The sequence below is a fragment of the Pelobates fuscus genome, chromosome 1 (genome assembly GCF_036172605.1).
Source record: "Pelobates fuscus isolate aPelFus1 chromosome 1, aPelFus1.pri, whole genome shotgun sequence".
NCBI lineage: Eukaryota > Metazoa > Chordata > Amphibia > Anura > Pelobatidae > Pelobates > Pelobates fuscus.
In genome coordinates, this window is record NC_086317.1 from 47,015,091 (window position 1) to 47,036,147 (window position 21,057).

The 21,057-nt window shown below is 41.0% G+C and overlaps 1 protein-coding gene across 1 annotated transcript in view; it reads left to right on the plus strand.

Moving 5' to 3' along the window:
• The first annotated feature begins 7,607 nt into the window (after positions 1–7,607).
• TMPRSS15 (transmembrane serine protease 15) overlaps positions 7,608–21,057 on the plus strand; it is a 332,837-nt gene continuing 319,387 nt past the window's right edge. The window contains exons 1-3 of the mRNA XM_063448381.1: positions 7,608–7,791; positions 10,549–10,688; positions 12,642–12,709. Of these exons, the coding sequence (XP_063304451.1) occupies positions 7,644–7,791; positions 10,549–10,688; positions 12,642–12,709 (356 nt within the window). The 5' untranslated portion in view covers positions 7,608–7,643. The remainder of the gene's footprint in view (positions 7,792–10,548; positions 10,689–12,641; positions 12,710–21,057) is intronic.

A 21,057-nucleotide genomic window follows, 5' to 3' on the forward strand; every position in this document is an offset into this window, starting at 1 on the left:
TACATAAAAAATGGTGGCTCACTACCCCAAGTGACCCTATGGACTAGCCTCCACTGAGTAACTGGTTTAACCCCTTAAGGACACATGACACGTGTAACATGTCATGATTCCCTTTTATTCCAGAAGTTTGGTCCTTAAGGGGTTAGGGAGATCAGAGTGCTTTGAAAGATACTATACTTTATAGTTATAATAGGCGATAAGCATATCTTTAGTAATTGAGCATCATTTTTTCATAAATGTTAGTCAGAACTGCTATTCATTAGCCAAAGTAAAGTTTACCTCTTGTAACAGAATCCAACCCATGAATGGAACCCATTTAAAATCTGTCCTAATAATATCCCTTTTTAAAATCGCACTCAAACCAAAACGGATAATTAACACATCTGCAATTTAATTGCTTCAGAAAAGTCTTTTATGATGGAAAACTTTTCATTTTAACTATATTCAGAATTAAATGTATAACCAAATTCTTATCTTTTAATGTCTCCACTTTGTTCTTTCTCTATTGAGAATATTTTCTGTCACCTTTCTGATCATTTAAATAATTCTATGATGTTTCTGTAGGAATAAATGATAATTCCGATTGCGAGATATTAGCTGGGAATGTGTAAATCTTGGTTGACCTATAGAAACAGCTATGCACGACTGGCTTTTACTGGTTTTCAGGGGGAAAGGAAATTAATTTGGACATTTAATGCTACCCTCGCTTTAAGCATGGTGCATGCTCTTACAAAGTACATATGGGATTTACTTTATTTCTGTAATGGTACAAGTTAGGCAAACCTGTTTGAAAGTCATACACCCTTTAAACTCAGAAGAGGAGAGGATGGCTATGCTTATAAGCACAGAATTCTATATATTGTCCAGTGTACTATTTATAAACCTGTATGACCACAGATCTGGATTAAAAGCTGAAAAACATCCAGCAGAAAGTTACAAAAGTGTTAAAAAATAAAGGAGTCTAATTATAAGAAATCTATTCCCTTTACATCACTTTAGATATACTAGTACTGGTAGACACAGATTTGGTATAAATTAAATAGCATACAATTTCATCAATGCATTGTCCTAGAAGAAATGTTCTGTAAACATTTGTTCATTCCCCTCAAAATATTCTCGACACGGACTTCTATGCCAAAGCATCAAATCTATGCAAAAGACTGTATGCCAGAGAAAGTAGAAAAAACGCTCCGAAAGACAATTTTCTGTAACCGTCTATCCGTTACATATGTTCTCCCAATAAGTGCTTCTCATGCTTGCTGGAGAAATGTAGGAGCAGAGTGACTGATGCCATATTTACTGATTTGCATTCTGATGCACTGCAATAAAACCTATATTTTGGTGGCATTGGGTAGGATTTCCCTGAAAGGAGAAGTGCCCCCAAGAAGGACCTATCATGTTAGAGAAGGGCAGACTAAAGGTGGGAATAGAAGCAGATGTTACAACAGTGTAACACCGACTGACCTCTGAAAGTGGGGCTGCATCAATGCTAGAGCAACTATATCTCCTAGAATCTCCTAGAGTAAATAAGCATATCACGTATCCAAACCTCCCAATATTTCAAATGGACACTTTCATTTTATGGGTGTTCATTTTAAAGGGACACTTTCATTTTATGGGTGTGAGTGACGCTGTGGCAAGGGCTGGTCCGTTCTGATAAATTTTAGGTGACTTACTAACAATTTATAAAACATAAATATAATTTAGGTCAAGAACAACGTAGGTTATTTATATCAATTTTTAAACACATTTATTGTGGTTTAAAGACACATTACTGTAAGTAGTTTTGCTGCGGAGCTCTGTTATATACTCAGGCACACCAACAATATACAGGTCTCAGAAAAGAGGGATTTTAGGATATAAAAGAGGGACAGAGAGATTTGGCACCTAAATAGAGGTATGCTTATCTATATGGAATTATATATATACAGTTGTGCTCAAAGTTTGCATACCCTCGGAGAATTTGTAATATATGTACCATTTTTAAAGAAAGCATGAGTGAGCAGGCAAAACACATTGTGTTTTTTGTTATGGTATTCATATTCAATTGTAGGTTATAACAGAATGGCACAATCATGAAACAAAACATGGCAACAAAGAAAAAAATGAAATGACCCCTGTTCAAAAGTCTGCATACTCTTAGTTCGTAATACTATGTATTGCCATCTTTAGCATTAATGACAGCATGCAGTCTTTTGTAATAGTTGCCCATGAGGCCCCTAATTCTTGCAGGTGGTATAGCTGCCCATTCGTCTTGGCAAAATGCCTCCAGGTCATGCAAAGTCGTTGGTAGTCTTGCATCAATCGCGTGTTTGAGATCTCCCCAGAGTGACTCAATGATATTAAGGTCAGGAGACTGAGATGGCCATTTCAGAACCTTCACAACTCCAAAATCAAGAACGCCCCATGCTCAGTCTTCATGCGGAAGAATGCAAATTGTCTGCCAGTATTTTCTAATAAAATGCTGCATTCATCCTGCTATCACTCTTCACAATATTCCCCGCGCCTTTAGAGCTCACAAACCCCCAAAACATCAGTGAGCCACCACCATTCTTCACAGTGGGATGGTAATTTTTTGACTGTAGGTCTTGTTGACCCTTCTCCAAACTTAGTGCTTGCAGTTGTGCCCATTAAGTTCCTTTTTCGTCTCGTCACACCAAATTAAAGTGTGCCAGAAGCTGTGAGGCATGCCAAAGGGTTGTCGGGCATATTGTAACCAGGCTTTTTTTGTGGCATTGGAGCAGTAAATGCTTTTTTTCTGGCAACTTGACCATGCAGCTCATTTTTGTTCAAGTATTGTCGTATTGTGCTCCTTGAAACAATCACACAGACTTTTTCCAGAGAAGCGTGTATTTCTCTTGAGGTTACCTGTGGGTTTTTCTTTGTATCCTGAACAATTGTTTTGACAGTTGTAGCTGAAATCTTTCTTGGTCTACTTGACCTAGACTTGGTATCAAGAGTTCCCCAAATGTTTTAATAAGTGATTGAACAGTACTGATTCTCATTTTCAAGGCTTTGGATATCTTTTGATATCCTTTTCCATTTTTATAAAGTTTCATTATCTTGTTACGCAGGTCTTTTGACAGTTTTTTTTCTGCTCCCCATGGCTCAGTATCTACCCTTCTCAGTGTACCCACATGAGAGCTAACAAACTCAATGGCTATTTATATAAAGACACTAATTGCAATTTAAAAAGCCACAGGTATGGGAAATTAACCTTCATTTGCCATTTTAACCTGTGTGTGTCACCTTGTGTGTCTGTAACAAAGCCAAACATTCAAGGGTATGTAAACGTTTGTTCTGGACCATTGGGTGATTTCTGTTATCATTATGATTTGAAAAGGAACCTAACAACTATGTGATAATAAATGGCTTCATATCATCACTATTCTTCAATAAAGGAAATGTTTTTGCATGCTTAGTCATATTTTCATAATCAGTGCCAGAATTTCACAATTTCTGCCAGGGTATGCAAACTTTTGAGCACAACTGTACTGCTTTTTGAGTTTTTGCTTGATGTGAGTCTGTCATGACAAATTCATTTTAAATGGTTATCACAAAGGACTCCCATCTAACCATATGATAATTCAAGATCCCTGTAAATCAGTTACATGACATCCACTTTTCAATTCACTTTGAATTCACAGCATTTTACGCTTTGTTAACTGCTGTCTGAAACTGAGAATGTGGTTGAGCTAGATCCTAAGTTATGTTTTTATCCACACTTTTATTAGTGTATCTTTTTAAGAGAGCCCTAAAGAAAAGGTTGGCAGGAAATTTAAACAGTGATGATGCCCTCTATAACTCAGTGCTCACTCATTACTCACATTTTTTAAGGCCATCTGTATTGATTCTGACCCACTTGAACATGGGTTACTTGTCCTGTATGTCAAAGTTCAGTGTCCAATGAGGGCACTTTTACCTTACATTATATGGAAATGAGAGGAGGCCTTTGGTAGAACTTTTACCCCAAATGAATGGCAAAAAATTGCGACTTGACCCAAACTAGTAGGTTCCAGGAATATTCTACCTTTACATGCAATTGATCCTTCCATTGACAGACGATTCTTTAAATAGCAGACTGCCATAGTATGCTTCTCCATTTACTGCCCCTCACACCAACCTGACCCAATCTTGCTGCATCATATGAAAGCCAGTTTATCCACTTACAAGAAATCCATGACAATCAGAATCCTGGGTAGCCAAAGGTCTGATTATTAGAAAAAGAGTATCACCCCCCTTACATTATGGTTTTACAGCATAGAAGAGCTCTGCTCTGTGAAAAAGCTTATGTTCAATGCCAGTGGACTCACTCAGATTTACATCTGGATTCATTAATATCTGGACTCATTGGCTCCTGTCCACAAAGTCAGAAGACTTCCATGCCCTCATGCAGTGAGGTTCCAACACCCTTTGGGTGATCAGGCTGACATCCAGCCTGTTTAGACGTGGTTTCTTGGAGCTCTTCTTTTATGTGCATTCCGAGTCTTATAGACTTAAATTATTCTTTGTCCAAGATTTGGTTCTCTGGTAATGATTTCTCTAAATTTGTGGTTTTATATTAATTTCTTCTTTGGGATTCTTTTTCATGCTGACACATAATTTTGACTACCTAAAGGTGTTCATACTCACCATTACTTCATTGTCGATATATTTCATTATGTGAAACTTGTTTTTTGCTATAGCACTGCACTATCCTTTAGTGTTTGTTTTCTATTGTGTGAGAAGCGTAGATTCTACGATATTCTGTAAACTATTGGTTTTATCCCTTATTAAAACTAATGATTTACAAAAAACAAAAATAGTGACGATGCTGTGGTCTCATATGTGCAAGTAATTCCATAGTGTGCTTTGAAAATACATCCTTTTATATCTGTATATAGGGCACATTTATGTTATTGCCTTTTCAGTGTGCACCAATTGCTAGTTGGTTTATTAGAGAATTTGGGAGGTTGGCAACCATTAGCTAACCTTTGTGCTCTCAAGAGGGTTTTTGGCTAAAAAAAAATATAAACATAAAATTTGTTTAACCCTTTCACCCCTTAATGATAGGCACCATACATCACAGTAACTAACAGGTAGTGAAGGCTGCCGACGTACAGGTTATGGTATCTGATTAATTTCCTATGGGGCATTGGCGGTGGCATATAGGTGTCAGGGCTCCGCGGGCAGCTGTGAGGGGAGGCTGCAATCCTCTCGCAGCACTCACCCTCGGTCCGTCGCCGCCCACGGTCCCCTCTCCCCTTACCTGTCAGCGAGCGGCGTCCTCTCCTCTTGACACGCCACTCGCGTCCTCCTCTCCTCCTCCCAGCGGCAGCATGTATAACGCTGCATGCTAGGAGCCGGCACTTCTATCTGAACGCCGGGGTCACTCACGTGACCCGGCGTTAAAGCTACAGCACAATAATCACAGTGGGGGGTATAGATATCTCCCACGTGTGGTTGTTAATTCTGATTGAAGTTATCCAATCAGAATTAAGCTCAGGGTTTAAATACATACCTTTCCTGTCTCTCAGTGCCCTGTTGTGGTCTTTGATACCTGAATTGCTTTTTGCTCGTGTGTCTCTCTGGTTACGGTATATTTGGCTTGTTATTCCGATTCTCCTGCTTTCTCCATTCCTTTGACCTCGGCTTGTTTCTCGTTCTCCTGTTTTCTGGCTCCCTCTACTTGGCTTGTCTCCTGACTATTCTTAGTGTGCTTAGCCCTGCCATTCTAAGGACCGGCACTGCACCCTTTACTATCTGTGACCTGTTAGCGTGTTAGGTTCCCCGAATCATGACAACAGGAGCACCAAGTACAGGATGTAAGGGGCTATTACTGGATTTCTCAGGCAAGAACATCGAACAATAACTTTCCAGAGGCTGCCCCTACATGCTGTCACAGTGTTTGGATGCATTGGATTCACTTTAACAGGCTATCACAGTGTTTGGATGCCTTGGATGCACTATGGCAGGCTGTCACAGTGTTTGGATGCCTTGGATGCACTGTGATAGGCTGTCACACTGTTTGGATGCTGTGGATGCACTATGGCAGGCTGTCACAGTGTTTGGATGTCTTGGATGTACTTTGACAGACTGTCACACTATTTGGATGCACTGTGATAGGCTGTCACACTGTTTGGATGCCTTGGATGCACTATGGCAGGCTGTCACAGTGTTTGGATGCCTTGGATGCACTGTGATAGGCTGTCACACTGTTTGGATGCTGTGGATGCACTATGGCAGGCTGTCACAGTGTTTGGATGCCTTGGATGTACTTTGACAGACTGTCACACTATTTGGATGCACTGTGATAGGCTGTCACACTGTTTGGATGCCTTGGATGCACTATGGCAGGCTGTCACAGTGTTTGGATGCCTTGGATGCACTGTGATAGTCTGTCACACTGTTTGGATTCCTTGGATGCACTATGGCAGGCTGTCACAGTGTTTGGATGCCTTGGATGCACTATGGCAGGCTGTCACACTGTTTGGATGCCTTGGATGCACTGTGATAGGCTGTCACACTGTTTGGATGCCTTGGATGCACTGTAATAGGCTGTCACACTGTTTGGATGCACTATGGCAGGCTGTCACAGTGTTTGGATGCCTTGGATGCACTGTGATAGGCTGTCACAGTGTTTGGATGCCTTGGATGCACTTTGACAGACTGTCACAGTGTTTGTATGCCTTGAATGCACTATGGCAGGCTGTCACAGTGTTTGGATGCCTTGGATGCACTGTGATAGTCTGTCACACTGTTTGGATTCCTTGGATGCACTATGGCAGGCTGTCACAGTGTTTGGATGCCTTGGATGCACTATGGCAGGCTGTCACACTGTTTGGATGCCTTGGATGCACTATGGCAGGCTGTCACACTGTTTGTATGCCTTGAATGCACTATGGCAGGTTGTCACAGAGCTTGGATGTCTTGGATGCACTGTAATAGACAGTCACAGTGTTGGACTGCAGAGAGTCTCTTGTCCTGGTACATACCATGATTGGACTGCTTAACACTGCTTGATTGTCCATCAGAGTGATGGACACAGGAGCCAAGCACACTATTTAAACTTTTATTGACAGTTAAAATATAGAAAACAAGGGTGCAGTGATCATGTGATATCATGAGCCAATCAGAATTTGACACCTCCAGAGTAGCTCAAGTCTGTGTACCCAAAATGCGTAGGATTTGCTGAAATGTTGTTGTTTTTCTTTTCAAGAAGTAGTGCTAAAAGTGTCCAATAATACATGCCATATGAAGTTGTGTAGACTATTTCTAAAGACAGAGCCACTGTACTAATAATGACTTTTAAAGTCTTATCTTGAACTGTGTCTATTGAACATTAATAATAACTCTAGATGCTGGGTTAATATTTATCTTCATGTTCATTACCTTCAATAGACAGGTAATTTTTTTTTTTCAATTTTACAACCAATATTTCTGGCCACACAACAATTTTACCTTTCTAGATGATGCCATCTAGTAAATCATAGTTAATATGTTTCAAATAACTTCTGTAACTTCCTTGGAAATAAATTAGCCAAGATTAATGGTGTGATTAGTCCATTAAGTCTGCATATATATATAATCATTCTTTACGGTACCGTATTCATTGCACATTGCTTTTGAAAAAGAAGATATTGTGAAGACATTTTTTTTAAACAATGAAATCTGAAAACAATCTAAGCAACAAGAGGAGGGAACCGCTGAGCAATTCAGAAGTTTGGTTTATTGCACTTCTGCTTCTGTTCATATGTATTTGTGTTGGATTAATAGTGTTTGCGTGGCTTGTCATAAAAGACCGTCCTGAAGGTAAGATATTCACAATAAAAGTAGTCGAATATAGGCATATCCGTGTAAAATTAAGGTGGGCTATGATCATTTTGCATGTATTGAAGCAAGGGGGTGTTTTATCGGGTCTTTGCATTACTGGTTGCTGGTGCATCTATTTACTTTTACTTTTGTATTGCATAATTTGAAATTAAGTATATATTGCAGAAATTAGTATGTCTGCATCTGTGACGTGTCAAAATATTTATGAATTTATAATGTATACATTTAGGGATGTATTCAATAAACACCAAACTCTAGTAAACCAAGCAAAATGTAGACTAAATTAGCCGATTTGCAAATATTTTTAAATCCAGTTATTATAATCACACCTCGGCTGTTCTAGTAAAAATTAAACATTTTTTTTTAAATATTACAATTCACTTCAATTCTGTATTTAGTGAATAAATATTGTCTGATTGCAAAATTAGAATTTTTATTTTTAATTGTTTTGAAAGAAATATTTATTGGAGGTGGCAACTTAATTCTAACAGTTTCAGAATTAAAGGGGCAATGAACATTTTCAAAATGTACACACTGTTTTGAATAACTCTTAAAGCTCTGCTGCTTTGCATAATGAAAATAAAGGCTAGCAGGCTTGTAACTAAACTATTAAAAAACACAAAACACAGAAGCTCTTTCCAGATATGAATAAAATATGTTTGAGAGAAACATTAAAACAGGGAATCATGCATCTAGGTGTAAGAATATTTCAATGAAATCATATATTTACAAATTAACAATAAACAGATAAGTAAGCAAATATCAGTTATCAGAGCTGATAGAAAATACATGTGCACTAGAATGCAGGGAATATAAATTGCTTTGGGAACAAGATATTTAAGAAATAATGATGGGATGAAAAGTACTGTTCAAAGAGTGTTCAATTATTTAATGACCATGTCTATGTTATGGAAAGATAATGCCATTTTGAGGTTAAAACCACAAAACTGAGGGTCAAGTGGTTTACGAATGAAAAAAAGTGAACCACCATAGCATTTTTATCTGTTTGGGTTCATCTGAAGTATATTCAGATACAGAATTGCATGAAAATGTTTGGACATAAGATTACACAAGATGAAGCACACTCAATCACTCTCTAAACAGCACGTTCAACGCTCACAGTATTTGTTAAAAACAAAACAAAACAAACAAAAAACAATGCAGATCTATGATTGTACATTGCATATGCCTGCCACAACATCCGTGTATTTTTGGCAAGTTCTATCCTTTCAACCTAAAGCCTGCTCTTATGAGAAGAATCCAGTTAGGAAATTCCTTCTCCTGGGACTCTCTGTGAAGAAATGTTAAACAGGGCTTCAGAATGAGGCACCTTGACAGGGAGGGGTACATAGCCGCAGGAGTTGACCTGGAATGTGGGGGGCTATGTGTAAAGCACTCAGCGAAATACCTTGGCTCCTGCATGGGTCTGACCTCTGGCACGGCATTAGTGAAATTATGTGGAGGGAGGCAAGATGTAGTCATTATTCCGTGATAGTAGCTGGCTTCATGTTGGTTATAAACATGTATATCGCATTGCATTTTAATTGCCTGAATGGTTTATTTAAATAAGGTTTTATCAGGTTGCTGTCCGAGACAGGAATAGAGAGTAATCTAATCTATAGTGTGCTAAAGTCCATAGTCTTTACCAAGATTTCCTTCTTGTAAAAGTAAAATGTACTTTCATTCCATGTACATGTATTTTTATGCTTGTAGCTCTTTCTTTTTCTGTATTACAGGGAAAGAGTGAAATTCAGGTAGCATACAGTTCAGATATTATTGAACTATATTTCCTAAAAAATGTCCAGCCAACCTTTAGAGCATCCTCTTACCAGTGAACAAAGCGGACTTGTGTAAAAAAAAGGTCTATCTACCTCGTAATCCTTTCCTCTCTTTCTCCATAATGCAGTAGAGGGCTGGAAAGGGAGGCAGGGGGCGAATGCTCCCAGGGCTGCTTAAATACAATGCTGTGGGCTGCAGTCTCACACCACTTTTCTTCTTATTAAAATAGTCAGAGTCGTCCTGAGATGTCTATTGGAATAATATCGTTAGAGAAAGGCAGCTTGCAGGAACTGAGTTGAGACTTTTTAGCTCATCTCTGTATGGGTTTAAGTATGGATTCATTGCTCCCAAATTCATTGTTCTCCAACCCTGGACTGACCTACCAGGGTATTTCCCAGTAGACTGTAGTTCTGAGTAAAACCAAGCTGTCAGACTGTGATGACCATTTATGGTGTCAATTGAGGTATTTGCATGAGACTGCAAGGTAACATGATATAGTGGTCAAAACAATCATTTTATACATAGATTTCCATTGGTGGCAATAGAGTTGTGAGAAACAGGGTCTGCCCTCTCTAAATAGCCTGTCATGCTGCACAGATCATATTGACGGAGGTTGCAGAGGTATTTGATTTGACACTTCACAACTCCAGCAACCTCTCTGTCAAACCGCTGCATGCTCCACAAGAGAAGGACATCCATGCTGAGATCTCTGAGTTCAATGTGCAAAAAAGGCCATTCATTTGTACTTAACCCATGCCAAAGGTTGTCAGACCTCCTCAGTTTATAATAATGATGCACACATGAGAAAATATATAATCTGCAACCCAAGCAAATGTACTGGGCTAAGCTTTGGTTACACTCTCAGTGTTGCCCAGTTAATAAATAAAACAGATTTTAACTGAACTGAGCATATTTCATGTATAAAAATAAATGTGTGACTTGTTTTATTATTTATAGACTATGTCATATGTGAACCGAACAATGCATATAATGTGAGTGGGACATTTAAGATAGTGTCAGGAGCCACTTATACAGTCGACCTGCAAAACAGAACTTCATCGGACTTTAAACTCCTTGCTTATGATGTCCAAGAAATGGTAAATCCCTTCCTTTATTCTTCTTTATATCTATCTATCTATCTATCTATCTATCTACAGGGCCAGAGTTGCCCACTGGGATACCGGGAAATTTCACGGTGGGCCGCGGCACCTGGGGCCGAGCAGACAGCCCAAATCATCAGGCTACTATAATTTAAATAATTTTCCCCTTGGACTGTGCAAGCCTGTGTCAGTCCGAGGGGAGTAAAGAGGGAGGAGCCGGGCTGGTGCAGCCGCAATTAGGCTGCTGGCGGCCGGAGGAAGACCTGTCAGTCTCCCTTCAAAATGCATCTCAATTTTGGCAGCATTCCCTGCCCCCGCACGTAAGCCCCGCCTCCCACATACAAGCTCTGCCCCCATGCAAGTCGTTGCTGACCTCACTGGAAGAGGCCACAAAATGGTAACTTCACCTACCAGTGCCAGGTAAGCTTCAGCCATGACAGTGATTGTGTGTGTGCCTGCTAGTGAGTGAGCTTGTGTGTGTATGTGTGTGTGTGTGCCTGCTAGTAAGTGAGCGTGCGTGTGTGCCTGCTAGTGAGTGATCTTGTGTGTGTGTGTATGTGCCTGCTAGTGAGTGAGCTTTTGTGTGTGTGTGTGTGTGTGTGTGTCTGCTAATAAGTGAGCTTGTGTGTGTGCTAGTAAGTGAGCTTGTGTGTGTCTGCTAGTGAGTGAGCTTTTGTGTGTGTGCCTGCTAGTGAGTGATTGTGTGTGTGTGTGTGTCTGCTAGTGAGTGAGCTTTTGTGTGTGTGTCTGCTAGTAAGTGAGCTTGTGTGTGTGCTAGTAAGTGAGCTTGTGTGTGTCTGCTAGTGAGTGAGCTTTTGTGTGTGTGCCTGCTAGTGAGTGATCGTGTGTGTGTGTCTGCTAGTGAGTGAGATTTTGTGTGTGTGTGTGTGTGCCTGCTAGTAAGTGAGCTTGTGCGTGTGTGCCTGCTAGTGAGTGAGCTTGTGTGTGTGTGTGTGTGTGTCTGCTAGTAAGTGAGCTTGTGTGTGTGCCTGCTAGTGAGTAAGCTTTTGTGTGTGTGTGTGTGTGTGCTTGTAAGTGAGCTTGTGTGTGTGTGCCTGCTAGTGAGTGAGCTTGTGTGTGTGCTAGTAAGTGAGCTTGTGTGTGTCTGCTAGTGAGTGAGCTTTTGTGTGTGTGCCTGCTAGTGAGTGATCGTGTGTGTGTGTCTGCTAGTGAGTGAGATTTTGTGTGTGTGTGTGTGCCTGCTAGTAAGTGAGCTTGTGCGTGTGTGCCTGCTAGTGAGTGAGCTTGTGTGTGTGTGTGTGTGTGTCTGCTAGTAAGTGAGCTTGTGTGTGTGCCTGCTAGTGAGTAAGCTTTTGTGTGTGTGTGTGTGTGTGTGTGCTTGTAAGTGAGCTTGTGTGTGTGTGCCTGCTAGTGAGTGAGCTTGTGTGTGTGTGCCTACTAGTAAGTGAGCTTGTATGTGTGTGTGTGTGTGTGTGTGTGTGCTTGCTAGTAAGTTAGCTTGTGTGTGGGTGCCTGATAGTGAGTGAGCTTGTGTGTGTGTGTGTCTGCTAGTGGAGTGAGCTTGTTTGTGTGTACCTGCAAGTGAGTGAGCTTGTGTGTGTGTGGGTGCCTGCTAGTGATTGAGCTTTCATGTGTGTATCAGTGAGCTTGCCTGTATTTATTATGTCTAATGTTCTCTTCCCACAAAGCCCATTCATATTTAATAATAACTAGTATTTATATATTGCCTTTCTGTCCCAGTGGGACTCAAAGCGCGTTTAACCTAATCAGCAGCTGAATAGTAATAGATGTTATTGTTACCCAATTGATGGTACTCATTTTATCAACCTTGGAAGGATGAAGGGTTGAGTTGATCCTGCCGGGATTTGAACCTTGCGTTTTTGAATGCATCTATCTATCATATCTATCTATTGATCGATCTAGTGTTTGGGTGTCTTTCCATTTTTTATACAATGTAAAAGTATTATGCTTTTTTTTTTTCCTTTATAGATTTCTGAAATATACTTAGCAGGTCAGCTGAGCAATGAATATAAAACAGCAAATATTTTGGAATTTCGGTAAGTCTGACAAGAGAAAAATGCATGTTATTAGTAGAAAATGCCAAATGATAAATCTGGTGCATCTGGGGTGCTTTTCCATTGTGCTGTTATTGGCAAAAGGCTGTTGATCACTAGCATTTTTTTCTGGTGATTATCATCAAACAGGACTTAAATAAGTGTGGTGAATAATTTTAATGATATCAGCTTGCGATTAGCAAATGACATTTCAATAGTGGAAGACCAATGTTTCTGCAAGGCATAGGACTGCAGCTGTAAACAGATTTTTCCATATTGGATGCTCCAACTCCACCCATCAGAAGATCTAATGGGGCATCTGGACTGTTCTGGCTAGTTCTGTTATAGCTATGATCACACTAATGTGAACATTTAAGTAAAAACTATTTACTCTCACTAACAATTTTACGTACTTTTTGAAAAGATTTAGTTAATTCCAGGGTTCCTCTTACTATTATTTATTTAGAGCAGTAGATTAATGAGCACCTACTCAACTTGTTGTATATTAGTTAATATTCCTTTCTATTTTAAGTTATTTTTGACACTGTACATGTGATTGTTATATACTAGTAATATATTGTTTAACATAATTTAGCAGAGGGGCATGGTTTTGACTCAGACAGGGATGGACGCATAAACTCTGCTTCACCGGTCCACAAATAAGAACTTAATATGCTGCTAACTCAGCTAATGGGACACCACCAATGCACGCCCCCTCCCCCCCCTTTACACCCCAAGGGGGGCACACTCATTCGTATTGCCTCCCGCAAAAAGAAAGCAGCCTTGGAGGAGATGACGGATTTGAACTCCAACACAAACTAACTAAATTAGTCAAAATATATGGGGAAGTGATGGATGAAAGAACTCCTTTCGCAACAATATTTTTGCTCCATACAATATTCGAAGAGTTTTTTTATGCTCACGCAAACAAAGGGGGCACATTTCTGGCTTTCCTCTTGGAGGGTAACACCCCACGCACACAAAATCGCAAACTGTGCTTATCCTCTGGGATTTCCTCATCCTTCCCGAAGGATGTTGCTGAGGAATTCCAACGTTATTATAGTTCTTTTTATAACCTAACTACACCAGATGGGAATACCTCGGAGCAGATTAACCTTACGCAATTTCAGGATAATTTACATACCAATGTCAAGGAAAAGGCTAAACCACTAAACCGCGACCATGTTGGATGCGCAGATTGATGCTGAGGAATTAGCTGTAGCTCTAAAAAGAACCAATGCTGGCAGGGCACTGGGCCCCCGATGGATTCTCCATGGGTTACTACAAGCACTTCTCCACAATAATCATACCATGGCTGATGAAAGCACTCAAACCTAGGAAGGACCCGGTGCACTGAAGTAGTTAACGCCCGATCTCCCTATTGAAAGATGAAACCAAGCTGTTTTACGAAGGTGTTGGCAAGCAGACTACAACTTGTCCTGCTGACTTTAGTACACGTAGATCAGACGGGATTCATCCCTGGATGTGATGCACGGGATAGTACATTGCGCCTCTTCTCCATACAACACCATGCAAGGAAATCCCAGAAACGCCTCATTCTGCTATCAACAGATCCTGAGAAGGCGTTTGACCTGGTCAAATGGTCGTACATGCTAGCCACTCTGAGGAAGAGGGGATTAGGATAGAGATTCATCACCTTGATTACCACCCTGTATGACAAGTCACGTGCAGCAGTGCGAGTTAATGGGGCTTTGACCGCTGACTTCGGGATTAGCAACGGAACCAGGCAGGGATGCCCTCTGTCCCCACTTCTGTTCGCTATGACTCTGGAGCCTTTACTCCAGGAGATTCGCCAGAACCCTGATGTTCAAGGCTATTTCTGGCAGGGAGTGGAACACAAGGTCGCTGCATATGGGGATGATCTCCTCTTCTTTGTCTCTAATCTGCGAGTCACATTGCCCTGCTTGCTTTTGGAGATAAAAAGATTCAGTAGGCTCTCCGGATTTAAGCTCAACCTAACAAAATGCGAGGTGCTAAATGTCACACTCCCGGCAGAGGAATACACTGCACTAAACGCAATGTTCCCGTTCCACTGGTGCTTTGGTAAAATGAGGTACCTTAGAATATGGGTAAATACAGACCCACAGGATGTTTACCAACATAATTTTGCACTTCTGCTGAAGGAGATATTGGCGGAGCTGGACAAATGGGTATATCCGCATGTAACATGGCAAGGCTGAATAGCAGTGCTCAAAATGAATGTGCTCCCAAGGGTTCTCTACCTTTTCCAGACCATCCCAATAACGTTACCAGCATCCTTTTTTTCCACACGAAAAACATCAATCATTTGATATGTTTGGCGAGGGGAGAGATCCCGGTTACGCCACGAGCTGTTATGTATGCCCCAACACATGGGAGGAATGGTGCTACCCGACTTCAAAAAGTATCATCAGGCCGCGGCATTGCAGCGTATCCAAAAACAATGGGTAACTCTAGATAGAGGGGGCGCCGGAGCGAGCTTGAAGTCTGGGGGAGGGAGAATATATTCCTATCTGCAAAGTCCTGAGAGAGAGAGATCGCTACAGGGACTAGACTCGTTATTGGAGGGTAGACCAAGGACGCCCCTGCTGATATATATAACACATTACTATAACTCACTCCCGCATAAAGAACTGTTACACAGGGATCTCACATGGTTTGAGGACTTCTGTGTGCATGGCAACACACTTGACAGGGCAGTCTCAATACTACATTAATACCTCTTGGTGGGACCCCATCTTGTGAACAACACCTTCCAAAGGCAATGGCAATGGGAGGAACTTCTGGGCAGATCCTTGTCACCGTCACAATGGGAAAAAGCGCTTCTGTGGTAGCATAAAAGTTCTATCAGCTCTCATTATCAAGAAGTCAACTGTAAATTGATATCTCTCTGGTACAGGACAACAGTCCTACTCCATAGAATCTTCCCCTCGGTACCCCCGACCTGCTGGAGCTGCCAAGAGGAGAAGGGGATGCTAATACATCTCTGGTGGGAGTGCCGGGACCGTCACAATGGGAAAAACCTGCTGGAGAGGCCAAGAGGACATGGGGACGCTAATACATCTCTGATGGGAGTGCCGGGACATATTGGGAACAGATCAAAGTGGATATGAGAATGATCCTAGGAGACGAAACTGAATGGTCGGCCGAACTGGCTTTACTGCACATATCCTCACAGCCGATCTCCCACTACAAGAAGTCAATCTTATGCCATTTACTAAATGCGGCCAAATCCCTCAGATACTGGGTGGAGTCCTACAACTCTATTTCTCTTTCTGACACTCCTCTACATTAAGGGGGTCACTCTTATGTTTTTGGCATTAGGCAGATGACAAACTCAGGAGGGGTTATGGAGCCCCAAGAAATCAGGCGATCCTAATACGAACGCCTAGAAGTTTATCATAGGCTCTACACTTATTCAACAATACCAACAACCAACGGTAAAAAAAACAAAAAACCTTATAAGACAACAGACAATGGTAACGGATAACTGATATATGCCGAAACAAAGATATACATATAATTGCACACTCACTCCCCTGATGAACAGCCTGCGAGTCCAACCTATTCTTACTTACACTATCCTTCCCATCTGGGAAAAATTGTTTAAATTACGTAAATACGACTAACAAGTACCTAAAAAGTGTAACGAAACAGCCAATGCTGTAAACATGTACATGTCAGGTTTCGTGTCAAGTATACATATTGAACTGCAATCTATTTGTCATGTTGAGAGGTTTGCGAGCTTACTCTGTATCTTTCTGTACATTTCCTTCTCTTTGAAAATGTAAAAAACAAAATTTACTAAAAAAATATTCTTCTTTACATATTGAATGATAGAAGTAGTAACAGCCACCATAGTTTCTTCCATGAATAGTTCATCTTCAGTCTCTTCCCTGTCAGAGGGTAATTCCTGCAACAAGTGCTCACTGTGGATAAAAAAAAAACGTTTTATGGGCTCAAAAACAAGAAGCAACACAGTGAGAGCCACTAACCTACTAAAATATTTCAGACTCTCAGGTCATTAATCACAGGACCTGAGGGTATTTGTTGCTTCTTCTTTTGGAGCCACTAAACTTTTTTCTTCCATGATGAGCTCCTGTCTTAGGTGTAGACATAATACACCTATAGACATAATATTTATATTTCATAATGCATTATTTGGCTAATTTTCATGTCCCTCACAAAAATATTAAATCACACACTTTTCACTGGTATATTTCCTTCACTCTTCAAGCATGCAACCATAACCCCGATTCTAAAAAAAAAAAAGCACAACCGAAATATAGATAATCATTTTTTTACTGCTCCTCCTTTTTTCCCTCTGTTGACCGCTTCTCACCCTGAACTGCAAATAAAATCAACATTTAGAGGCTGTTGCCTAAAATCAATCATCTTTTTTCCGTAAAGCATACTGTAGGCTGCAATATGCATACAGCATAAATTGAAATCTTTGCTCTAGAAAAGGTTACAGTCATGTCATCTAGAACAAATGCCTTAAATGGGTAGTCACATTCCAACCAGCAGAGGTTATACAATTATTTAACACATTAAACTTAAAGAGATTTAAAAAATATATATTTCGCACATTTTTCGTGAAATAGCCAAATTAGTCACAGCGTGACAAAGATTGCTATCAAGATTGCTAGCTAAATGCCACCATGTACATTTGAAAAATACAGTAAAAAGGGTTTTTTTGTTGTTTCTTGCAAATGAAATAAAATCTTTGTGCTGTGCAGAGCAAATACAAAATTAGCTTAATGTTAAAAACGTTCACTATTTTGCATCCATTTTTATTCAGAACTTTAGCATATAATCTACACTGTGGAGCCCTAATGGACTAAAAGAAAGTCAGAAAATTCAGAATAGCACCAAACAATTTATTCTAAGTGGGCAAAAGCACTGCAGGATTTAACATACATAAGTAATTTGCTTCACTTTCCTAAATTAGAAGCTGCTTGTATTTGGAAATGTAATGTTCTTTTCCATTTCTCATTACAATTGAATTAATTCAGACTAGATTTAATTGCATTTATAATTTCATCAATTGGCGGCCATTCTTTTACAATCGTTTGGAATATTTTGTAATCTAAATGTGGTGATAAGATAAGAGATTTCTCACTGAAGGTGCTTGGAAAATAATATTTAACTACATATAGAACATTATAAATAATACTTTGTTTAAAAATGATACATTGTACCTCTGAAGAATATTCGCTTTCCTATGGTAAAACCTTGTACACAAGTCAAACAGGTTAACCGACTATTATAAATATAATATTGGCACACATTCCTGCACGCACAGACACATTCATGTATACACACTCACACACTCATGCAGATATATGTTTGTGTTTACGCGTCTACTTTATATTTAATATATTATATATTCATTATATTGTTATATCATACTCATAACCAATAGGTATCACACTTAAAAGTAAGAAAGCCAGTTACCACTGTAGAATCCATCCACTCTGGCCCTCCAGATGTGGCAGAACTACAACTCCCATGATTCTTTACGAGAGAGTAAACAGGTGAATATACAGTAGTAAAATATGTGTGGTAGCAAAGAATTAGCTACAGACCACCAAGTGGAAACCCCTTATACCACTTACACAGAAATATAAAAAATACATACAATTGGTGGAACACACATCTGATGATTCTAGGAAATAAAACAGAATGACATAGTATAATACTGTTTAGTCGAAATATATATGGTAAAAATAGAGCAATATTACTCACAAGCCCAGAGCCAAATCAACATATGGCTCTCATGGGAAGCGTGATGGGACGCTTAATAGGATGTCCCCATCCTTCTTCTTGTTGCTCCTTATTGATCCTTAAGTGATGGTTGGTGAAGGATGAGATATTCAAATATCTTTCAAAATGCAGGTATAGCTTTATTTGATGAATAGAAAATGCACAATAGTAAAGGATGAAAATTCCAATAAAAATATAAAAATAAATATAGATGAAAGTCCTGTGTATGCAGTCTGATCCAACTTGAAAGATATTTGAATATCTCATCCTTCACCAACCATCACTTAAGGACTAAACAGTATTATACTATGTCATTCTGTATTATTTCCTAGAATCATCAGATGTGTGTTCCACCAATTGTATGTATTTCCCATGATTCTTTGATTGAAATAGATAGCCAGAGAATCACGGGAGTTGTAGTCAGTGGCGTCACTAGGGGGGCAGAGGGGGCCATGCCCCCCCCCACATCATGCAGTGCCCCCCCTTGTGCCCCCCAATTGAAATTGAAGTCGGAAGCACTGCATCTCCCTTCACAATCTGTAGCAGCAATGTTACTGGTGGACTTTCCCCACGTGCTGCCAGAGGGGGCGCTGTACTGCGAGGACTTCCTCCGGGATCATAGAGAGCAGCGTAGGGGAGCGACAGGGAGAGGAAGCTGAGCTCTGCACAGAGGCATCCAGGCAGCTGCTGATAAGTGTTAATCAGAGTCTGTGTGTGTCAGTCTGTGTGTGGGGGGATCAGTCTGTGTGTGCATGGGTCAGTCTGTGTGTGGGGGTCAGTCTGTGTGTGTATTGGTGTGTGGGGGGACAGTCTGCGTGTGTGGGTGGGGGTTCAGTCTGTGTCTGTGGGGTTCAGTTTGTGTGTATGGGTCAGTCTGTGTGTGTATGGGTGTGGGGGGTCAGTCTGTGGGGGTGGGGGGGTCTGTGTGTGGGGGTCAGTTTGTGTGTATGGGGTCATTCTATGTGGTGTGGGTCAGTCTGTGTCTGTGGGGTTCAGTTTGTGTGTATGGTCAGTCTGTGTGTGTATGGGTGTGGGGGTCAGTCTGTGGGGGTGGGAGGGTCTGTGTGTGGGGGTCAGTTTGTGTGTATGGGTCATTCTATGTGGGGTGGGTCAGTCTGTGTGTGAGGGGGTCAGTATGTGTGTGGGGGCTCAGTCTGTGTGGGATGGGTTGGTCAGTATGTGTGTGGTGGGGGTCAGTTTGTGTGTATGGGCTATTCTGGGTGTGTATGGGTCAGTCTGTGTGTGGTGGGCCAGTATGTGTTGGTGTGTGCATGGGTACGTCTGTGTGGGATGGGTCAGTCTGTGTGTGTGGTTCAGTCTGTGTGTGGGGGTCAGTCTGTGTGTGTAGGGGGTCAGTCTGTGTGTGTAGGGGGTCAGTCTGTGTGTGGAGGATCAGGCTGTCTGTGTGCGTGTATGGGTCAGTCTGTGTGGGCGGGGGCAGAGTGTGTGTGTGTGTATGGGTCTGTCTGTGCATGGGTCTGTCTGTGTATGGGTCAATCTGGGTTTGTATGGGTCAGTCTCTGTAAGTGCTTGAGCTCAAGACAGAACTCTCATCTAGTAACCGCCCCTGTACCCAATGGATAGGCAGCCTTCTCAACCACCACAGATCTGATTGTGCCACCCCCTCCCTGCAAGGTAAGATGAGGGAAAGGGGAATATTCTTTTTTTTTTGTAAACAATTCTTAAAGTAAAAATTGTAAAGCTCTTCACTGTCCCATTCTCTACACCCCCTGAACACAGTTCGCCCTCAAAGACAGTGAATCCCCCACATACAGTACACTCCCACCAACACAGAGTACACCTTTCATACATACACAGTGCACCCCTCACACACATCATTTCTTCCCCACAAACCTGTACCCCCACACACACATGCATACATACATACATGCTACACCCCATTACACACCAGTGTATATATATATATATATATATATATATAATAACTACAGCTCCTTGATAAGCACACATTGCAACCCCAATACTCACAATGCAGACCCTAGATGCACACGCACACACTTTACAGGCCCTTTCAACACACACACACACAATCACAAAAATGGCTGTTTTTATTTTAATTTAAATCCACCCGGCCTTTAGGAGAGCTGATGGATCTTTCCCTGGCATCCAGTATGTCTTCTCTCAGTCTTCCTGCAGTTTCTCTCTGCTTCTCTGCGGGCTCTCTGTAGTGATGCCGGGGGCGGAGTGACATCATGTCAATAAACCGTGTGCAAGGGAGCAGAGAGGAACTGCAGGAAAGTGACTGCTCCCTCTGTCTCCATGCTACCCGCGGCGGCTGGCTCTAATGTTTCAAGCAAAGGGCTGACAAATGCCAGACGCCATGGCGAAATGTCTACACACGTTACGTTTTATAACTGGCCCCCTTCTTTTGTCCCTGGCCCCTTATGTACCCCACCAAGTATGAATCCTGGAGATGCCACTGGTTCACAATGGAGGGGTTCTTTATAATGCAGAATATGGTAATAGAAATTGCAGAACCTTTGATATTATTGAATTTTATGGAAACACAGGAGGCTTCATATTTGCTGTACTTTCTTTACTGAAACCTCCCAGCAGCGAATAAA